General features: G+C 39.8%; 1 protein-coding gene across 1 annotated transcript; it reads left to right on the top strand.

The window, feature by feature from the left end:
- The first annotated feature begins 5,414 nt into the window (after positions 1-5,414).
- Positions 5,415-9,175, top strand: LOC145435639 (C-reactive protein-like). The gene is made up of 4 exons (XM_080312935.1): positions 5,415-5,562; positions 6,110-6,150; positions 7,468-7,644; positions 8,266-9,175. The coding sequence occupies exons 3-4, from the start codon at positions 7,506-7,508 to the stop codon at positions 8,904-8,906; spliced, it is 780 nt and encodes a 259-aa protein (XP_080169061.1). The 5' UTR covers positions 5,415-5,562; positions 6,110-6,150; positions 7,468-7,505; the 3' UTR covers positions 8,907-9,175.
- The last annotated feature ends 12,904 nt before the right edge of the window (positions 9,176-22,079 follow it).

Consider the following 22,079-nt stretch of genomic DNA (forward strand, 5'->3'; position numbering starts at 1 on the left):
ACGTATCATATTACACCACTCGAGACCGTTCAAAGCATTTAAAAAATGCGCACAATGCATTTCATCGGAGCATGAGATTTTGCGGAATCAGCAGAAATTGCAGTCGGTTACCCATATATAACAGCATAATCGAATTTGTAAATTCGAGCAATATATAAATGTATGTGCTTGGTGGTAACTTTACAAACGACTTGTAATAGTAAGAGATGCTAAAGGGCAAATGGCATTTCCACTGTCGTGAAATCGATTGCATATACCGATGTGATGGATTGGGCGATTTCTCGAACGATTACATTGAATATTGCAGGAATATGAGTTCAATCGTACCACGAGCACACAATGTAATATTATGTTTCCTCAAATGTACTTTGGGTAGGGTTACCATACGTGCTTTTTTAAGAGGATTTGTCCTCTTTTTTACTTTTATAAGGGTCCTTGGATGACGCCCAAATACCCATTTTTTTGTGATTTTGTCGTCATTTTTGAGAATTATGGTTAAATACAGGGCCAAATTCGACTGAAATACCGTAAATCAGCACTGACGTAACGCTGCGACGGGTATTTCAGGAGCGAAAAAGTGTCCTCTTTTCACATTTTCAAAATATGGTAAGGTGGTAACCCTAACATTGGGTGGTGGTAAAGTAACGTTATCACCCTGAATGTATAGTGTTGTCGTAAGATCTCTTACAACAGGACGTCCTAATATATTGGTGTTCACAAATTAAGCTCTCATGTTTCATGGCGATATAGCCAGTACCAGAAGAACCAAAGAGCATATGGCAGTGGTTTTACAGTTGGTATTATTATTGTAACATGGTGGATTCATGGCGTAGAATCCACCAATGGATATTTGGAAAGAAGTCGGTACTATTTTCATGTGGTAACGTTGATTTTCAGCTGCAGGTTTGCCTCCGCATTAACATATACGAGTCTGCGTAGTTTTTCTGTTTGTTTTCTTTCCTAACAAGGGCATAAAACCTTTTATAAAAATGTAACAATGGATTAGAACAGTGCTTCACAAACGTTCCTGACTCATAGACCAGCCACCAAACTCAACATATGTGTATCGCCCTACTAAAATCCAGAATTCGTCGCTAACGAAGTACTTCTACTTTTGCGTACTACTCAAGTACGCTTGTCAACAAGTTTCACTTACTCAGGTAGTATTGTTTGTAGATCCGTTGTAGGCAGACCTAAATTAGGGTTACCGTGTCAAGATCCGCGAAAGAGGACACTTTTTACGTCTGACATAAGCATACAATGAAACGCGAGAATTTTACGGATATAATGGTTATCGCTCATGGTTTGACAGGAAAAAAGGTAACTTTTCCGAGCTGGTGCCTGAAAAATCGGTTTCCCACGATTGATAAATGGATAGATTCACTTATTTGTGACACCAGTGTAAATCCGGTACGGGCCAGGATGAAGACGAGTGGCCGTGATGCCTTAGTACACACGCCACGTGATGGAGTATACACATTACATTCAATGTCGCATTAGAATGAGAATGAATAAATGGAAACTACAAACAAATTGCTCCACGTTGGTCGTTTGGTTGACCTTTTTTATCATCCTACGCCTCATTGGTGTGGAAAGTCAGCTTTAACGTGTCTTTACGCTGCCGATATCACCATTTTAGGTGTCTCCATTTCATCATCTAACACTCCCGGTCATAAAAAAGGACGATTTGCGAAGAAAAAGTACAATTAAGCGTCCTCCGAGGAAATGTCGATGTTCTTGAAAGTAGAAGACGAATTCTCATAAATGAAGACATTACTTCCATACTTGAAAGTTTTATTCTTGTGTGGGAATACTAATTTTTGCATACGTAGTTTTTGGATGTACTTTACCAACGTGTTGCTATCAGGGCTTTGCAGCCGGAGCCGTGCATTTTCACCGGAGCCGGAGCTCTACATAAAATTCAGCCGGAGCCGGAGCTCATTATTTGAGAAGTACCTGCGGCTCCGAGTATTTCATAAGATGCTATTATGTATGCAACAACCATATCTGCTGATTTCACATAATTGAACAGCAGGCCTGAAATTTAATGCTGTGCACAGCAATGGCATGGAGCGAAGTGCGTTCTAGTGCAACTATGATGTTATCCACAATTGACAAGTATTCATTATGACATACAAGACGTAACGGCGGCACCTATCTCTTCGTTGCTGCACCCGATGTTACTGACGGCTGACATACTCTAGATTACTATAGATAACTAACCTATGGGTAGATTAGTAATCTATATAGACCAGCGATGGCCAACGTTTTCGGCTAAAGCGGCGCATGCAATTGACGAACGAGAGCGCGATCCAATAGCCGCGCCAAGCGGGTAAAATTTTCAAAGTTTTTAAATGAACTAGGTCAATAATATTATTACTTGAGTATATTGTGGGTCTGCTGTATACCGCCCGATCGGCTTAGTTTGCAAGGACACAACTATTCGGCGTCTGGACACATCGATACCGAAGGTTTCCGGTAATATGTGACAATCATTTTGTGCTTACATTTCATCGTCAACAATCTTTCTGCGAGCGCATACGCGAAAATACTTTCTCCCGTAATTGCGAATACCGTTAGACTCAATCGGGTAAATTAGGCGTTTTCTATTTTCATGAGGGGGTAGGCTACCAAGCAAGAAATCGCGCGACAATTAAACACGCGAAGCGTGAAAAAAAAATGCACTACTATTTTAGTTTATTGTAATGTAGGACGATTTACTAAAATTGTGACTGGACCCTGTATCTGCCAATGCGTCGGAACTGATATTTTAGTCATCAACATCCCAAGTGTCGCAGCCAGACTTGTAATTTTGGGTTGGCCTGGCAAGTTGACAGTCTGAGCAATTCATTTTCGATAATATAACAGGATTTCGATAATATAATAGGAAATTACCTCGTGGGTCATATTTGGCCCGCGGACCGCGGGTTAGCCACCCCTGATATAGACAGACCCATTTGATGATTTTCAGAGCCGGAGCTGGAGCCGGCGAAGTGGTAATAATGCTAATGTATGATAGAAGAAAGCTCCGGAGCCGGAGCAGGAGCAGTTAAAATTTACGGCTGCTCCAAAGCCCTCGTTGCTACAGAGCACTGGTACTCAAACGTTTCGCAAAAGTTCACGAAACGGTCCCCAGGCAATTTTCGAAATGACTCACAACCTTTAAGAAATTAACACAAAACAGCACGCTTGGTTTCTTGATATTCATGAGCAGATTTTCCCCATTTTTTGAGACCAGCTTGGTTATGTGTGGTGGCGTTTTCGAGAACGCAACTCTAATGTCGTGATTCACATTCAACCCTAAATCGTTGGCCTTTGCTCTCATAGGGGTCCATAAACAAATCTATGGGGCACGAATCCTTCATACCCCTCATATTCCCAAACGGGTAATTTCAACAATGCCCTTTATACAACCCATTCACAAAGCGTATTACGCGACTCACCAAAGAGCTGAAATATCTACAGGCAATCGGAAGATTTGGTAATTTGTTTCCTTAGGCTTAGTAAGCACCAACCAGTATGCAGTCATTATCTTGTCGCATGAAACTCGAAATCAGGACAGGGAAAAAGTTAAGTAGTCAATTTTGTTGATATTAATAATTACTTTGCTGAATGATATTGTTATTTCCTGAGTTTAGGTTATTGATTGTCGCTATTCGACAGATACTGGAATCGCTAACACGTACAAGAGCAAACTAAAGAAAATGTAATTACAACACGGGAGCATTGTTTGCCCCCGCGAAGCGCGTTTGTACTTCACGGGGATTAGATTAGGACTATTCGGTGCAGGACATTTGTTCACGAACATTTAAGTATCAAAGGTTCTGCTGGCCAACAGGCCATTATAATTGTGGTTCCACGGCTTTATTATCAGCGGACCGTTTGGCAACGCTTTTCTCGTGTAGTCCGATGTTAGAGAAACGTTTACATATGTCTTGGTGTGTCCTCGTGCTGCAAAAACGGGGAAGAATTCTGCACCAAAATACTCTACCCTATGTTGATTAAGGACAGAATGTTGAGCAACTATGGAGTTTGGTTTAAAATAAGATGCCTGAGCTAGAAATTTAGAGAATTCATCAACAAGTTCATTTGGTGTAATGTAGTTGCTCTCAAACTCAAAACCCAACCTACATCTAAGTTTTATTAGCATATCATGACCCAAGCCTCACACAACGAACGAATGCATATCTAATTTTAGTATACTACGTTCAAACAGACAACAAGTTGCATGCTACGAAATTATATGAAGAAATATTCATCACGAAAAAGGTCATCGATATATACTATGTTTTGTGTAGTTCTGTTTTCCATTACGAGCATCGATGGTTTCCATCTGTTTTCTAATCACAATTCCCTTACGGTAAATTTTCAATCTCACGTAGACCTACTCCTGAATCACCGAACTTTACGATTGATTTTATATAAACAAGCATTGGATGTCCGCCATTATCGAGCGAACAGGACTTATAATAGTTTTTGTTGTGCGACCAAATTTTACCCGCTGTGGCAGTAACTGAGGACGTATAAAGGTCTCTGAAAACGACTGTTGAATCTCTTTAAATGTAAAATATTACGCAGTCGGTCACAGGCGCATCAATTTGTCGCTGAAGAGTGAAGACGCATGAAGGATTTTTGCTATCGATACCAGTAACACTGCTTTGCTCAGCTTGCTGTAAATGGGAACATATCGGTCATTATATGAAAATGATTGACCTATCAGTTGCTACTACCCGTTGTATGTATGTAGGCCTATATGGGGGATTACGATTACGGTGGCCTTGAGCACCACCCCTGTAAGTATATACACCAGATTAGCCTACTCCATTATAGTTGCCTTTCGGGGATAAATATATATTTTGAATCACTGATGTAATGGTATAGTAGTTGCTGAATAGCGCTACAATATCTATGGGTACCATACTTCAAATGACTGCGTTGAGAGTTATAGCGAGTACAAAGAAGCTACATCGCGTTTATGTTATGACACACGTTGCACAAATCTCTGTTGCATTGTATGTTGAAAACACTTGATAGTGACACCGGTATAAAAACATCCCAGCCCACTTCTTTGATCACAAACAATTTAGCTGACTGGGTCACACTCTGATAGTATTGTGTATTTGCGTCACTGACAAAACTGATGACGTCTGACGCATCAACTTTTATTTCTGAAATACGTCTGAAACACTCCGGGCAAGTTTTAATAGATGTTTGTTAACTCAATGCTTATATGGCTGTTGATGTGCATGCACGCATGATGCGTTATTGTATCAAAATGTTGATTGATAATCTGGTATCTCGTTAACGTCAAAAGTCGAGATATCATGTTTCCATATACTGACGATGACTAACGAGATTTAGAACGAATTTGAATAGGCTATACATCATGCATCAAGTAGGCCTTCAGCAGGAAGAATTTATACAAATGATGGGCTTGTTTTCAAGTAGCAGATATAGTGATTCGGAGACATAGGTACACACTACACAGTCACTAACGTCCGATGATGGAAGTAACAATGGAAAAACTCTGTCAATTTGCCGCTTTAATATTGTTTCTATCAGGTACATATTTTGTATAGATAAATGTATCTTTACGTGATTCATAAATACAGTGAGAGGATTCGCGGTATTTTAAGTATTGAGTATAATCGGCGTTGTTACCATACACTTGCCAGACCTCGGTTTCGCTATAACTGCAATGATTAGTGTGTAGATAAAGCCAGCAGAGCTGCAAGTGAACTTTGATTCGATTTATATGAAGGCAACGATACTGAGTCAAATCGATTCAGAAGTCAGCGCAATGTTTACCATCGACTTGTGTCCAAGCTAAAAGCAGTGGAAATGTCTGTTCCGCTCGATATAGAGAGGTGGTACAGTGGTTCTTGAGCTCAGCAGAAATGCTCGAAAGGGTTATATGCGCATTCAAAAATTTTCGGAAGCACTGTTCTAAGCGGATATGATATATTCTGAATATGTCTAGCATACCCGATCAACTTTCAGTTAAATGAAGCACTGCTTAGGCCACTCGTAGGGTGATTGGTGCCCAGTAAATCCTTACTTATATGTTGTGTTCTTTGACTTGTTGCTCATGTCCTCCGCATTCTCGCAGGTTGCATCGCTTTATCAGAGGATTGCAGAGAAATCAGTATTGTGAGTATTCTAATGTCAGATCCTTAAATCATGATTCAAATTTATTATATTACTGAACTCCATTTTACGATGCTTGCTGTACACTTATAATCATCAACAATAACATATTTTCTTTTCGCTAGGATCTTACGGGTGAGAAATGTTTTACTTGAAAACTTTCATTGCACTGTAAGTACATTTGCAAAATCGACCTGGAACTCTACCAATGCCTTTCGCAGCCGCGTTTAAAATGATGCACAGGAGGTATATGCCCAGCATAGGAACAACTAAACGATTTCAAATGACATGGCCAATGTCGAACATGATCGTAAGCCACATTTTACCGTTCGGTAGCAATGTTACATCTTCATCGTAGTTATCATTTGTAACGAGTCCGTTTCATCGACACAGAATTCCGAGAAATGCAAAAGTACACAGGGGCGATATTGCCCACATTGGGAACCACCAGTATCGGTGAAACAGTGCAATGAAATAGCGCATGACTGAAAAATTTATTGTTAACAAATGCTAATACTACATAATCGACAATGTAGTGTAGCTAAAATTGTATGATTTGCGGTTGGACCAATATTAAATATTTGAACTGTCCAAGTCATTCATGCTGTTGTGACGTCATCACAATTGGTTCTTGAACACATAATTGGACCTGCACATATGATATATATGCTAGATAAGGAAGCTTCTAGCTGAGAAAAAGGCATTGATCTTGGGATAATTTGAGTATAATCAGGTCCGTACGCGGCCAAAGAGTCTGAAGTCGACAACGTGACCAAATTTAGTTTTATATGCGTAATGTACCGTAATAAATCACAGTAATATACCCTGTTCAGATTTATTCCAGGTAAGTGCCGATACCCTGCGGGAAGTAACCGTTCTTTGTCACTTCGTATGTATAAATAACTAGCGATACCCAGAATAATATTTTGAAAATATGTAGAAGTATCCATCGCAAGCTGCATCAGCGCAAGTCTTATGACGTCACATAGATCATTCTTGTTGAAAGTCACTCTTTCGACAGAGGAAATATATAATAATCAATAACTAAACGTCCCTTTAGACTGCTGAATGAGCTGTGAAGTTTATATAGTGCTAAAATGTCATACATGTGTCTATAGATATCAAAAACAAACGCATTGGGCAGAAAATAAAGTGTTTCAGCGAATGAGTTTATACTGTAAGATTATGATACTAATATAAACACAACTATCATCATTTGGACGTAAAGCACGACAGTGAAGTATATCAATAAAATAAAATGCCTGGCTGCAACCGATCTGACTTGGCAATATGTGCGTTTGAAACATTTATAAACTGCAGATGAAAGCAGCCTTCGAAAACTTGGAGAATATTTGCAAATGCAAAACGGCACCATCGTCTCCATAGACACCACCGTTAATCACGTCACTGCCGTCACAACGACAGCACCGTCCGTCGATCACTCTTCGACAACGGAAGGCCACGATTTGACAACTCCAATTTTAAAGAATTCAGCAAGTGCGTCAATACTTTATAGTAGATATTACAATAATTCTGATACGAATGGCTAATTGATCGCACAATAATGGTCATACGTTCCGGCCTCGTGGTATCCGATTAGAGTGGATTCGGTGGTCGAGGATTTGAATCGCCCATGACCGAGCATGGAGCTTATAGCTCATCGTTGACTTCTGTGTAATTGTTGATTCACAATCATTTGAGCTGACAATAACTCTTTTTCAACACTCTTACTTTGTTGAAAGCAGTTTTTTTTTGGTTTTTGGTTTATTTCTTTATCTTGTCAATTTTCTCCCTGATAAAGAGAACTATATATGAGCCGAGGCCATTTCACCGCAGCCACTCGGGCTATGCAAAAGGGTTCAACTCATAGTCCTCTATTTGAATGTTTGCGATGACATACTGCATAGAAGTAGAAGCTTGTTTCAATCGAGGCATATATCTACATCTATCTGAAATCGCAATAGAAAAGTCTGATCTCCCAGTAAACATTGAGACTTGTAATAATAGCAATGAATACAATAATTTCGCATTCAATCAAATTAGTGAATTTAGTAGGCTACGATTGGTTTGATCATAGCCGGCTGACACGTTGAATATGTTTTTTTTATTTTATTTTAGAATGCAACGCTACTGTCTTCAAGTTCCCGAACAAATTACATATAGACTACGTGCAGTTTAACGACAGTTTACCAGACATTTCGTCGCTCACTGTCTGCGTCTGGGTAAAGCCGGAGAGTCCAACAGAGTTCGTAAAAGGATCGATCATTAGTTATTGCACTGCAGACATGGAATATTGCAACACATTTCTCATGATTTTATACGAAAGCGAACTGAGGGTTTTCATCAACAGCGCCGAGCATTTGTTTAATTCCGTTCCGAAAATTACAAGTCGTTCGCATTTGTGTATTGTCTTGGAGATGAGCTCATTGACTTATTACGTCAACGGATCCGATTACCTACCAAATACCGATGTAAGCAACGCGGCAAGCATATCGGGAGGTGGCGTACTTATCCTGGGCCAGGATCAAGATGGAAACATCGGTGACGGCTCCCCAGGGAATCCAAAGCAAGGCAAGCAAGGATTTTATGGTGAAATGCGAGGTCTACATCTGTGGAAAAGAGCTCTGAAGAAAGCAGAAATCGAATACTTAAATCAATCCCGATGCAATTGCGTGACGGATTCTTTAACAACGTTAAGTAAGACAAACGTGGCATTGCGAGGAAATGTCGAGGCTAGGTACAATGTTCCGTGTGAGTAATATGTGTAATTGCAGATTATTATGAATATCATATTCGCTCTTCGATTGTCAATGATTCAAGACGGTAAAATGCAAATATTACGTATATTTCACAGTACTTGCCTTCGTTGTATAATCGTGCAAAGTAGTTCAAACTATGAATTTACAAGGGTCTCGAAATACTAAGCGTATACCTTTTGCAGAATAAGTAGTCTATATCGTTGGGGGTACATCCCTACTAACCAAAAGTCCTTAATTTGATAAGGAATAAATGTGGTATTTTAACCAGCTGTAACGGCTTCCTTCATTCGTATGTCACGCAATTGCGAATTCCAGATCTCTCTTTTACCGTTCTAGTTTTTATGACGACTTAATGTAATAGTGAGATTTATTTCTGCGTGAACGTTGGATAGCCTACATCAGGGAAGTCAGACATGCGGCCGGCGGACCGCATCCGGCCCAACAGACGATTTCATCCGGTCCGCGAAGCAATTTCGAGAAAACGTACAAAATACCTGTATTTATCCAGCACATATCTAACAAATGCTTAGGTTTTGACGAAGAAATTCTCATATCAATTAATCGAGACAGAAATGTCGACTATGTTAATTGGTCACATTATAACCACCAGGTGGTATAGTTTCACTCTTTTCATCATTAGGAATCAAGTCGCTGGCATTTACACCCAATTCCTGAGAGGTGAAATGTGCACACTGAGGTCAGATGTGTTTATAAAAAATTGACTGAAAGTAGGGATGGTGTGAACGTGACGTTCACGTTCGCGTTCTGTGTATAAACCTCCGATATTTAGAGATTCACGTTCACAAACGAACCTTTGTAGGTTATGCACTGTGAGCCTTTTTCATGTATTACAATGTTCACTTTAATATAGCATGTTTGGTTGAAATATATTGCATTTCAACTGCGGGCCACACCTATGCATGGCGCTGGCAGCATAAAAAAATCAACACTAAACGAGCATGCCAGTTGACAATATCAAAAATCGGTTTGTTACTAAAGTTTGCTCGGAATATACAGCTTTTCCTTTGTAAATATTTAGTGATTCTCTGCTATGAGCTTGAGCCGCAATCACACATCAAGGGCGATATACACCCCATGAAGGTGCGAAGTCAGCGAATGATGTCTCGCAGGCGTAGGCCTACTGGGTCAATCTTGATTTCTTATGTTTATTGTATCATAGAAACCAAATCTGTGCGATTTGGGAGTTAGTTGGCTAGGGCTCTATGACTCGTTGATGGGGTAATATTGGTAGCAAGCATAGACACCCGTTTTACACTCTGCTCAGTATCCACGTCGCAATATTCCGACGCCGAAATACATTGTCCGGTCTGGCCTGGACCGTTAAGGCGTAAGCTTATATTTCCTTCCTTGATTTAATGGGATTATTATATCATTTGATTGCCCCAGTTGATACATTTTGCGACGTTTCAAACGTCAATATGTACTTCAGCATCGTGGCATTATGTGGCCCAAGTCATCTCTAGGCAATTATGTGCATTTGTGTAAATAGGCTATCACTTCACTAAAATGTACATTAGAATTAGCAATATGACGTCACATGACGTCATGACGTTCACGTTCGTGTTCATACAGAACCTGTCAAAAAGGTTCACGTTCACACAAGCCTGAAACTTTTAGAGGTGCACACCATCCCTACTAAAAAGTACTTCTTCACAGAAACGAAAACACCATTGCGAAACCGTTATCCCAGTGGTCGGGAACCGTTTTTGTCTAAAGAGCCATATCGGCCCGATTCTTTTTATTTTAACTCCCAAACAGCCATGCATACTGTTACGTCACAATTCAAATTCCGTGACGTCATCTCAGCACTAATTCGAACTCATTACATGGGATTCGTCGTGTGCACCACATTTTTCCCTGTAAAAACTCGTACTAATCATGCTGGTTGCCTTATTTAAGCTTGACCTTGAAAGTGGAGTTACGAGAACGTAGGTTCGTCGTTATGCTCCTTTAAAATGCGAAAACCATGATAACATGCGTAGGTGGAGTTAAACATGGTCACTGCAGTAGTATATATCCTTACCCACTCTATGCTGATGATTGATAATTCTGATGATACAAATTCCAACGTCTGCGATTACGGTTGAATCTCTTGCATTCATCACAACGCATATCCTGGGCTAACGCCAGATTCCGACTATAAAAAGCGGGCATAAAAATATACAAACTGAAATCGTCGCTAGAGCCACTGTTTTAGTGGTTTATAACTGTATTCAATCGGCAAATCATCCTAGTGTTGTCAATTCTATCGTGTGCGAATAGAATAGAAAGAATAAAAAGGTGTCGCTAGAATAGAGTTCCTTGATGATAATGTAATGCAATATAATGTCACGTGTATAGACTTGTTAATACGGAAGTCAAGTGAAAAGGGGCATGGATTTTGAGGTAGCATTTTAGAATCATTCGACTAGTCCGGCCCGCGAGCGATTTGAAGGTTTGAATCCGGCCCGCGACACAAGCTGTGTTTGACACCCCTGGCCTACCTGTATTTGAACCGCGTTACATGGTAATAAATTACTTGTGTATGCTTTTTTTTGTAAAAATATATCTGCGAGTATCTTGCATTTGAATAGTTGTAGTTGAAGCTGTGACCGTCATCTTAATAAATCTGATCGATAAGAGTAACAGAGGACATCGACAAGAGGATAACTTTTGGACTGGATTAAAGGGAGAATGCGCTCCTAATATGATGTGGTGTCAAATCAAAAATGAAATCGGCAAACAAATTTGGCCGCATCCATTCTCTTCAGAAATCAACCATAAAGGAACTGCAGCGTAACGGAAATTCAAACTACCCCCATTTCACGCTAGTTGAATAAATATTTTCATGGTTGCGCGGATGCGGGTCTCTGCTACTCAATCTGTTGCGAAATTACTGGCATGATAATTTCATTTGCACTTACACGGCCGTGTTTTTCGACGCGATTTTCATATTATTGTCACGTTATTTCTTCAGGTATTATAATCAATTTAGCGCGAAGAGATATGCGATGAAGAACTAAGGGAGTAAGCATAATAGTGACCTACTAAGTATAACTCCTGAACAATGTTCCCTCTAATTTTTCACGAGTCTGCGCAAATACGCCAACTCACTGCGCAGGCCCTTGGACAACAGTGCGCAACCAGCCCCCCCCCCATGGGGTGATAAATAGAACTTCTGGGGGGCATCGCCCCCCCCCCCCCCCGATGACCCCTCAGGCTACGCGCTTTTCACCGCTACTAATCATCTATGTCTGATCCTCGTTTAGTGGGTGTTCCGACTAAACGCGCGAAGCGCGAAAATTTTCTTTAATTAACACTGGTCTACAAATTTCAACTTTTTTTTCAGGTTTGTGTTTTGACAACTGATTTTGGCTAATATTGGGGCGCTGATTCCGAAAATGGCATCAGATTTTCTCCATCACATCACGTTTTTGAGATATGAAATATCCCTAATTTGAAGAAAAAATCAAAGTTAACGATTTGAAGAGCCATGCGGATGAGTTTAGACAAAACCTTGGGAAAGTTAGTGAAGAACAGGGTGAACGTTTCAGCCAAGATATTCAAATTATGGAGGCACGTTATCAAGGTCGGTGGGATTAATGGATTCATTTATTTCCCACACCAGTAAAAATCCGGTACGAGCAAGGACAAGGACACAGTCGCCACCTGTACCTGGATTTTCGTATGATAGCCGACTATTGGTGGAGTTGGAAAAGAGAAATTCCAGATGCTGTTCGTAAAAGAAAGTCCCTCAAAAGAGAATTTTTAAGCTTATAAGTGAGGACTTCATGTTTTATGAAAGCTCTTTTTTACTGTTTCTGAGCTGGGCCTGCCCAAGTATCTGTCTTCAGAATTTCTGCACTTCATTGGAATGTCTATGTGCATGTGCATATTGTGTGAACTCTAGGCTGTAATTCAGATAATACCTTGATACTGTCCTATCCACATGTTCGTCAGCATAATGTAGCATTTAATTTTATTATTGTTGCTCTTTTGCACGCCTATTTTTAGTACAGGGGCATAAAACTTTAATAAAGACAACTCAAATTTGTATGAATGAAACATAGAATGCTTGTTTGCTAATTAAAGCTAGATTATTGCAGGTAAAACAGTGTTCATTGCATCAGAATTCCTTGTTTTAACAACAGAGGGGGGTCAAAAATTGAATTTTTCAAAAAATTGGGGGTATTTCATATCTCAAAAACGTGATGTGGTGGAGAAAATCTGAGGCCATTTTCGGATTCAGCGCCCCAAAATTAGCCAAAATCAATTGTCAAAACTCAAACCTAAAATTTTGTGTAGACCAGTGTAATGATCAAATCGGTCAATATCATCGGGAATTGCATATATTGCTATCAATTTTAATCCTGTCTCTGCTCACGTAATCACATTTACAGGTAAAGCTGATCGAAGGAGATGTGTTGGAAACGGTAGGACCCCTAAATATAATTAAACATCTTCGGGCGTACCCGTTGGTATAATGACTTCCTTACATCATGCTATTTCGTGACCTCCTATCTACTATGCCAAAAGATATAGAAATCTGGACATAAGTCACTTAGATTCCACTGCGACGATATGGTGACGTACTATGGATTACTAGAAGACAGACATACACGCACGAGAACGCACTTGCAATCAATACATGCGATCGATGTAGGCCTATCGTGTTAAAACACTGATGTGACGTCTTAATACCGGCAATGCACTCATTACTATCAAGACATACAGTCAGATATAACGATACGAATATTCAAGTCTGATTGAAGCAAGAACACGATCAGCGTATGGCCTTATCGACAGAAGATACCCGTTCAAACGAATCGAATAGAATCACAAATTTGTGCTGCTGAGAAGCTGATCTAATGCAACGCCCTACAGTGCATAAATAGTTGCTGCATATCCCGATCAACGTTTGCAAAGGGATGGATTTTTTCAACAATATTGGTGCTGTACTTGCATATTCTGCATATTATCCTATATCACCATACGTGATCAGATTCGCCTGATGGAAGCGATGACTTCGAAAATTCGCGGCATGTAATTGTATAGTAAATCTTACACAATTTTCATGCCACGCGGAGAAGACTATTCGTTAGTTTCTCGCAGTTAACTTCGAGCTAGCCCATTGTTATTTATAACTTTGTTAAACCATGTTATTTCGCCATTCCCACAAAGGATTGCGCTATTGATATGATATCAGTATCGCTGACGCGTACGATACCATAGTAAAAGAAAAATCTCTTTCGTGAGTCGCACACGATTGCAAATTCTCATTGCTTCACGGAGCGCAATATTTGCCTTTTCGGGCCGCACTTGTAGGTCTACCTCGATTTCAGACTTCAGCGATAGCACTATTTACCCCTGGCAATGTTCCCTCTCATTTTTTTCGAGTCTGTGCGGTGCCTTGGACAAGAGTGCGCAACGATTTTAAAAAGTCATCCCTTCGGATTTTTTTGTGCGCAGCCTAGATTTTCTGTGCGCAGAGACCGTTTCAGCACTGCGCATTTGCGCACGTGCGCAGCTTAGAGGGAACATTGCTCCTGAATATTTTGCAACTAACTGATATTGAAAACACACTCTTGAGATATGATTACATTCACAAGAAGAGCAAGAGAGCTTTAGGATCGCAGGTAGTAGGCGAGACTAGTTCGCTACGACAGACACTAATATCGACTCCAATCAATATTTACACACACACGTGTGTCCTATGCAGCATTTCGTTTTGCCGGTCTGTACAGTGACACGTGATGTGAGCGAACGAACGAACGAGTTTGAATGAATGTGAATGAATGTGAACGAATGTATCGTTACCATACGTCTTCTTGTAAGAGGATTTGTCCACTCGGAGGTCGCCCAAATGTCCTCTTTTTTGCAAATTTTGGTTAAATATTAGTTAGAACTAAACTGAGGTAAAGGAAATCAGTATTCAAGTTACGTTCCGGCGAATATTTCGGGATTTGACTTTTTTTTAGTCAACCGACCGTAAAGTCGGGAAAATTTATCATATCCAGTATTGGAAGTCTGTAAATTTTATAAAAGTGGCGACGGGTTCTCAACTTCTTTTTGGCCCATCAATTCATCAAGTCATAGCTTGAAAAAAATATTAAAACACATGTTTTAAAGATGTTTGTTTTAAATTGTTTTTTGTCCTAAATGCAACCCTACATACACACCAATCCGGAGGAGGCGATTTTCCGAACGATTAAATTGTATGTTGCAACGACTTCAGTTCAATCGTATCGCGAGCGCACAATGTAATATTATGTGTCCACAAATGAACCCTGGGTAATGGTGGTAAAAACTCATGTGTTGCGAGAAGATATGACGGTTTTAACAGATTTTCAAATATCATCTACATAAGAGTGACCGCATTGATTTCAAAGTCCCGTTATTCGCATTATTTCGGTGCTTATACAGTGACATTCATATGTAACATAAGGTATAGCAGAAGTTCATCTCACAAGTATGCAGCTTCATGGTCTGTTAACGTCTCACCTGATGGCGACCTACTCAATTTGATCATATCGGTATGTTTCTGTTTAAAGTAATAATCCGAATTGACTGCGAATGAATTCGGTTTGTCTGTATATCATCTTGTCTGATTGACAATATATTTTCGTCCTTAAATTCCTACCGGCAATCTTGCTTGGTTAGCTGTTCATCGCAAAATTAGAATCGGGAACGAAATGCTACACGTCTAGAATCCAGGCGGCATTGGGACTGGAATAGCATGGGCAAGTAGAAGGGTTGTTTTCCATTTCCAGAATTTGCAATGTAGATGAAATTCATATGTTCGTACTGATTTCCACGATAAAGTGTGTAGTGTGTACCGTCTGGTACGACAATATGTTACGTTTTCTTGTACCACCTCAAGAAAACGAACAAAGGTGGGAAACGCAGATTTAACTCAGTATAGGGTACCTCTGCTTTATGACCTCAATAGCGTAGAATTGTTAGGTTCATCTGCACTTTATGCCAGCATGTTCTGGTAGTAGTGACCAGAAACACAACCAGAAAACGCCACTACTCAGATTTGCACCTCATATCATGCCTAAAACCTCGTACATCACAGCCGCACGTAATAGTCGCAGAATAGCGGATAACCAGAGGTGGTCAGTAACGAAGTACTTCTACTTTTTGGAAGTGCTCAAGTAGTTTCCCTCTACTTCTGGTACTTACTCAAGCTGATCTGATCACACGATCTTTCACAGCTCCGCTCCTTCAGCACCTGACGAAGGAGCGGATCTCCAAAAGCTCGTATGATAAATAAAAATATTACGTTGCAACTGGACGCTAAATAAGGTGTGAAAGCAACTAATATCTTAATATTTTCTCTGTCGTCTGCTATCGGCTCAACAAAATAAAAAATGGTCAACACATTTGCTCAGACTCACTAACGGCCTATGTTAGAAGCTGCTAAAGTGCAACATTTTTGCAATCCTCAGAAAAAGGCAAACGACCCCAAGCTTGAGAATCACTATCCATACTAAAGCATCCAAACGGCCTTGACGACACTAGAAATATACGGTTCTCTTTAAATTGCGAATGTAATTATCTTATTACTGTGAATTATAGCTGTTTTATTTTTTATTGTAGTTTTTGCGACTGTTCTGGTACCCATACTAAAACAATATATGTGACACTAATCGCGCCCAGCGCAAAGAAAAATTTCAAGTAGCAGAAACTTGCCCAAAATAAGATATTGTATGTTGATTTACGTCAGAAATTTCAGCTCCCTTCAAACTTTCAAACTTCCGGACATTTAGACATATTTCAGCATTTCCTCCCGGACGCAGTTTTAACAGTCAAATTCCGGACATGTCCGGGAAATTCAGGACGTATGCCAACCCTAGTCTATGGGCATGTATTTACACTGCGTGTAGCATTTAAATAATGGCGCTATGAGATATAGCGAGTACAGCAACAATGCATGAGGGCTTGTCTTTCGCCAGATGTTGTAAAGAGGTCTCTTGCACTGATTGCTAGAAACACTTGTCATAGGTTTAAAAACATCCACAGCATCGATCACAACCAAATTAGCTTGGTTGGTCATACCCTGATAGTGTTGTCCTTTTGCGTGACTGTCAAAACTGATGGCGTCTGACGCATAAACTTATACTTCCGAATTACTTTGAGACAAGAGAATAGTTTGCTTTCAACGTTCATTTACTCAAATCCTCTGGACATGTTTTAATAGATGCTTGTTAGCTCAATGCTCATTTTGCTGTTGAGGTGCAGAAATCCATGATGTGTTATTGTGTCGAGATGTTGATTGATAATCTGGTATCTTGTTAGCGGTGGGAGTACAAAGTCAAATCATCACGTTTTCATATCAACTGAACATGAATAACCGATTTTAGAACGAACTTGTAATATTTGAATACATCATGCAACATATGGGCTTACAGCAGGAAGAGTTCATTCAAAGGCTAGGCTCGTTCTCAAGTAGCAAAAGTAGTGATTGGCAGACATTGGTAGACAGCATGGATGGTGTGAGCTTGAGGTTCGCGTTCGCGCTCCGTGTGTGAACCTAGGAAATTTATAGCAGCGGTTCTCAACCGGGTGTCCGCGAAGCATTTTCAGGGGGTCTGCGAAGCCTTAAAATATTTGATAAACTAATTTGTATTTTCGTAATTCGGAAAATTGCGAAGAAGTTTCGCTTCATCACTAGTAAAACTCCTGAGCTCAAATCAACAGAATGGCCGTCTGAGATGACATTTCCTACTGCGCAGATCATTTTAATTGCTAAATTGCCCACTGATACAAACCTTTTGCTGTTTAGAGATTTTTGTTGGGGATTGTGGGAAAGAAAAGTTAGATGAGTAAGGTCAATAACGATGACTTCGAAATGCTTACAACAATCCATTTTATCCTGTTTGTTTGTTTGTTTTGAGGTATTCGTGGTGTTTGTCGACTACAATGGTCATTTACACTAGGCCGATATTCTTCATTTCTATTCCGTAACAGCCGACTTATAGCACGGTCCACTTCTACGCTTTTGTAAGAAACCGCTTACGCGGATTAGGGGTCGAGGAGGAGCCTAGGTAAACGTGTAACACTGTGATAGATAACGATTTTTCCCATAATAATTTCTAGATAAGATGCTAGATAAAATAAAATGTTTGTCCCTTTTGGTGCCATATTTGTTGCGATCATACCCGAATGTATCGTCGGACGCGTTTCGCGTTATTACTATATTCGCCACAATCTATATTTGTGGAAATGGATTTTCGGCACTCGTTCATGTCAAATCGAAGGCGCGGATTTTCAAGACACGACCACGTATTTCAAGAAATACAGTTGCAGAATTCGCTTTGAAATAAGAGAAGTCAACATAATTTCTACATGAATATCATGATCTTATTTACAAGAAAGGACTTTTTGTAGCTGTTTATCACTAAGGCTATTAGTTATCATCTGCGCACGACAGATGACGATTGCACGATAACTGAGCTAAATTTGAACTAAAGCTTCGTGGGGGTCTGCGGGGTCCGTGAAGACAAAAAGGTTGAGAACCACTGATTCAGAGGTTCACGTTTACAAACGAACGTTGCTAGCTTCTGCACTGTGCATATTTTTTCATATAATACAATTTTCCCTGTCAATATAACATCTTTGGTTGATATTCTTTTCATTTCAACTTTGGGCAGCATAAAAAATCAACACTAGACGAGCATGCACCTTGCCAATTTTGAAAATTTTACTTACTTTTTAACAAAAATCTACTCGAAATATCCGGCTTTCGTTTGTGAATATTTAGAGACTCGCTGCTGTGAACTTGATCTACAACCACATAACATCATAAGAGAAATACGATACATGTATGTAGCAGTGTTGGGATCAAGTCACTACCTTCGAGTCACGAGTCATTTCGAGTCATTGCACATTTTGACTCGAGTCAAGTCAAGTCAACCGATTTTCGCAGCTGACTCGAGTCAAGTCAAGTCACCTGATTTTTGCAGGTGACTCGAGTCAATTCGAGTAAAGTCGATTTAAATCGAGTCGAGTCATGGGTCAAGTCACAATTCAAGTCAAAAGTTGCCTTTCCGAAGTGTGAAGCATGCTTAAGTGAATGGATTTTGCTAGCTGTATGGAATACAGATTGAGTAGTCATTGAATCTGTACCGATGAACGGATATAGAGTTAAATATACACGCAATATGGCGCTGTATCGCTCGTATATGCGTAGAAATCCTAAACTACGTTAAGTAATTGCATAGCCTCAGTTTATAGTTACCTGCCAAAATAGAGCATTGAGAAACAAATTGATAAGTTGCAATACAGTTCCCATTTACAAATTGATAGGATACAATTCGAGCCTGCACCAGTGGTTGAGTACTATATAAACCATATTCGAATTCAATTTCAATAAAACAAGAGGTTTTGTTAAGGTAAGAACAGAGAACAGGAATGGGCATTTTGCTATTAAATTACTCTACTATACTAGTTTAGGACAGCGTAAGCTGTAAGCTTCGATCACTTCGTTTGCGATCAATTTATTTGTGGGAGAACAATGGAGGCTCTGTAAATTGCACGATTGGTTGGTCGCTCTCACGGGTTACACATGCGTTCTGCGAACAATCCGACCATATGCAAGATACAGTGATTTTCATCGACATCGATTGGTTGATGACTTGAAATTGACCCGTGAATTTTGCTCCAAGACACGAGTCAAACCACATTTCTAATACTTCGAGTCAAGTCAAGTAATTTTAGCAAAGTTACTCGAGTCTCAAGACTCAAGACTCAAGTCATACGAAAAAGGCGACACGAGTCTGACTCAAGTCAAGTCATTACTCAAATCATCCCAGCTCAGCATTGAACATGTATCTATGATTCCCAACACGACAACCATTTCTGTAAACAGTCATTTCGTAGAAGTCATCAATAGTAGGCCTAATTAACTTTACTTCCCTCAATCGACCACGGTTGTTAGCAGCAACTATAATAAGATTTATACTTTCGTACATACAGGATGGTCGCGTTTCGATTGTTCGTGGCTGCTTTGAAATTGATTATGGCGGTTGCTAGCTCATCTGGTGAGTGAATGATTATAAGTGTATTTTGCCATTCTGTTGAATGTCTGTCTGTCGTCTTCCGTTATCGTATTTACATTTTCGCACCATCATGGTTGATAAGGAACAAAAGTTTAGCACGTGATGAAATTACAATAATAATAATAATAATAATATATCTTCGTACAAATGCTCGCTCGTTGTTATAGTCGTATAGAATTATTCATCGACATTGTTGACTATCGTTACCTAATACTAGAATGCCATGGTGTATTGGCATTGCTTTACCGAAAAGATGCAGTTTCAGCAGTTCAGATTCATCCTGCGTGTGCAGAGTGTGTTATCTTTCGAGTTTCCATTAGTACAGGGGTGACCAACCTGTGGCCGAACGGCTGACGGTGGCCGTAGGAAGAAATTTGGGCGGCTGAGGACACGTAATTCAATTAGTATGTGTTGGCGTCCGTCGACATGCAAATTGACTTTACGAATTGACTCCCGAAGTTTTGAGAGATTTCAAACAATCATAAAGATTTCTTCGCGCTGCGCGCGATTCCACGTCCTTTCATTTTTCGACTTCAATATAGTCATATTTCGTCAACCCACATCAGCGTATGTGGAGCGCTTATTTTCCTTACTAAAGTCATTTTTACGTCCAAATCGTAACTACAAAGACTCTAACATTCCACACTACATGAAACTGTACTAAAACAGAGGTTTAAAATAAAAAATTGATGTGTAGTACTGTTATGTTGCATGTTTTACTCTTTAGTTCCGCAAGTGACGTTGTTCGCATGTAAAAATACACGAATTTCATATAAAGTCATATAAAGTCATATTTTCCAAAAAATAGAGTCATATTATTGGTTTTTTAAGGTCATATAAAAATGGCCCTAGTAATAAGTTTACTTAGATATCGTGATTCAATGTCCAGGTTGCCAGGTCACCGGCCCACGAAACCTGGTTCAAATGTTACTGATCCCCTAATCTAAAAAGGCTGGATCCACTACGGTGCAATCAATCACCAATATGACTTTTGCAGAGTGGACATGGACATCCTCCGATAAGGATAGGTTATAGTGTGTGGGAAGATTACGTGCCACTAGTAACGGTATTTCAGTTACTGACACTTACGTGCTAAAATGTTGAAGATTTGAGGGAGATCTAGATGGTATCCGGATCCTAGATCAATGAATAAACAGTGGACAACACCAAGCGACTGTATTGTCATCTTGTATATGATTCTCGGCCTCGTTTCCATTGTCATACAAGACAAATTGACAGAAATCTTAACAGAGTATACACTTTGGCATAAGGCTCAATAGATAAAAACATTGTTCAAGATGAACCCATTTCACTATCTCAGCAAATGCAATTATGGAATTCGTCAAGAACGGTGCTTGCCACAAGAGATTAGGGATGGTGTGAACGTGAGGTTCACGTTCGCGTTCTGTGTGTGAACCTCGGATATTTAGAGGTTCGCGTTCACAACAGAACCTTGGTAGGTTCTGCACTGTGAACCTTTTTGGTAAATTGTAATTTGCACTTCATTATAAGATCTTTGGTTCAAATTAATTGCATTTCAACTGCGGGTCACTCTATGCATGGCGCTGGCAGCATAAAAAATCAACACCAAATGAGCATGCACCCTGACAACCTTGAAAGTTTTACTTGCTTTTTTGTTACCAAAAATTTCTCGACATATCCAGCTTTCCGTTCGTGAATATTTAGTGACTCTCTGCTATGAGTTTGACCCGCAATCACACAACATCACGAGCGATATACGTAGTCAGCGAATGATGCTTATTCAACCAATCTATGACATTGATATCGTTTTCTGATGTATAAAATCGAGCGGGCGTACGGGGTCAATCTCGATTTAATATCTTTACTGTATCATTAAAACCAAATCCGTGCGATTAAGGTGCTGGCTACTGCTATATAACTTGTTGTTTATGGTATCGGTAGCAAGTGTAGAAACCCGTTTTACACTCTGCTCAATATCAATGTAGCAATACTCAGACTCCGAATACATTGTCCGGTCTGGCTAAGACCATTAAGGCGTAAGCTTATATCCCCTGGTAAGTCCTCGTCGAAATTGTTGGCAAAGCGACGGAATGTATTGATTTTATGAGATTATTATATCCTTTGATAA

The sequence above is a fragment of the Botryllus schlosseri genome, chromosome 3 (genome assembly GCF_051294905.1).
Source record: "Botryllus schlosseri isolate E-star chromosome 3, Bs_hap1, whole genome shotgun sequence".
Lineage (NCBI taxonomy): Eukaryota > Metazoa > Chordata > Ascidiacea > Stolidobranchia > Styelidae > Botryllus > Botryllus schlosseri.

Bases quoted from the DNA above. Each gene is read 5' to 3' on its own strand.
- LOC145435639 (XM_080312935.1), top strand. From the start codon at position 7,506: ATGCAAAACGGCACCATCGTCTCCATAGACACCACCGTTAATCACGTC. The intron at 7,645-8,265 runs GTGCGTCAATAC...ATTTTATTTTAG, and splicing joins AATTTTAAAGAATTCAGCAA to AATGCAACGCTACTGTCTTC.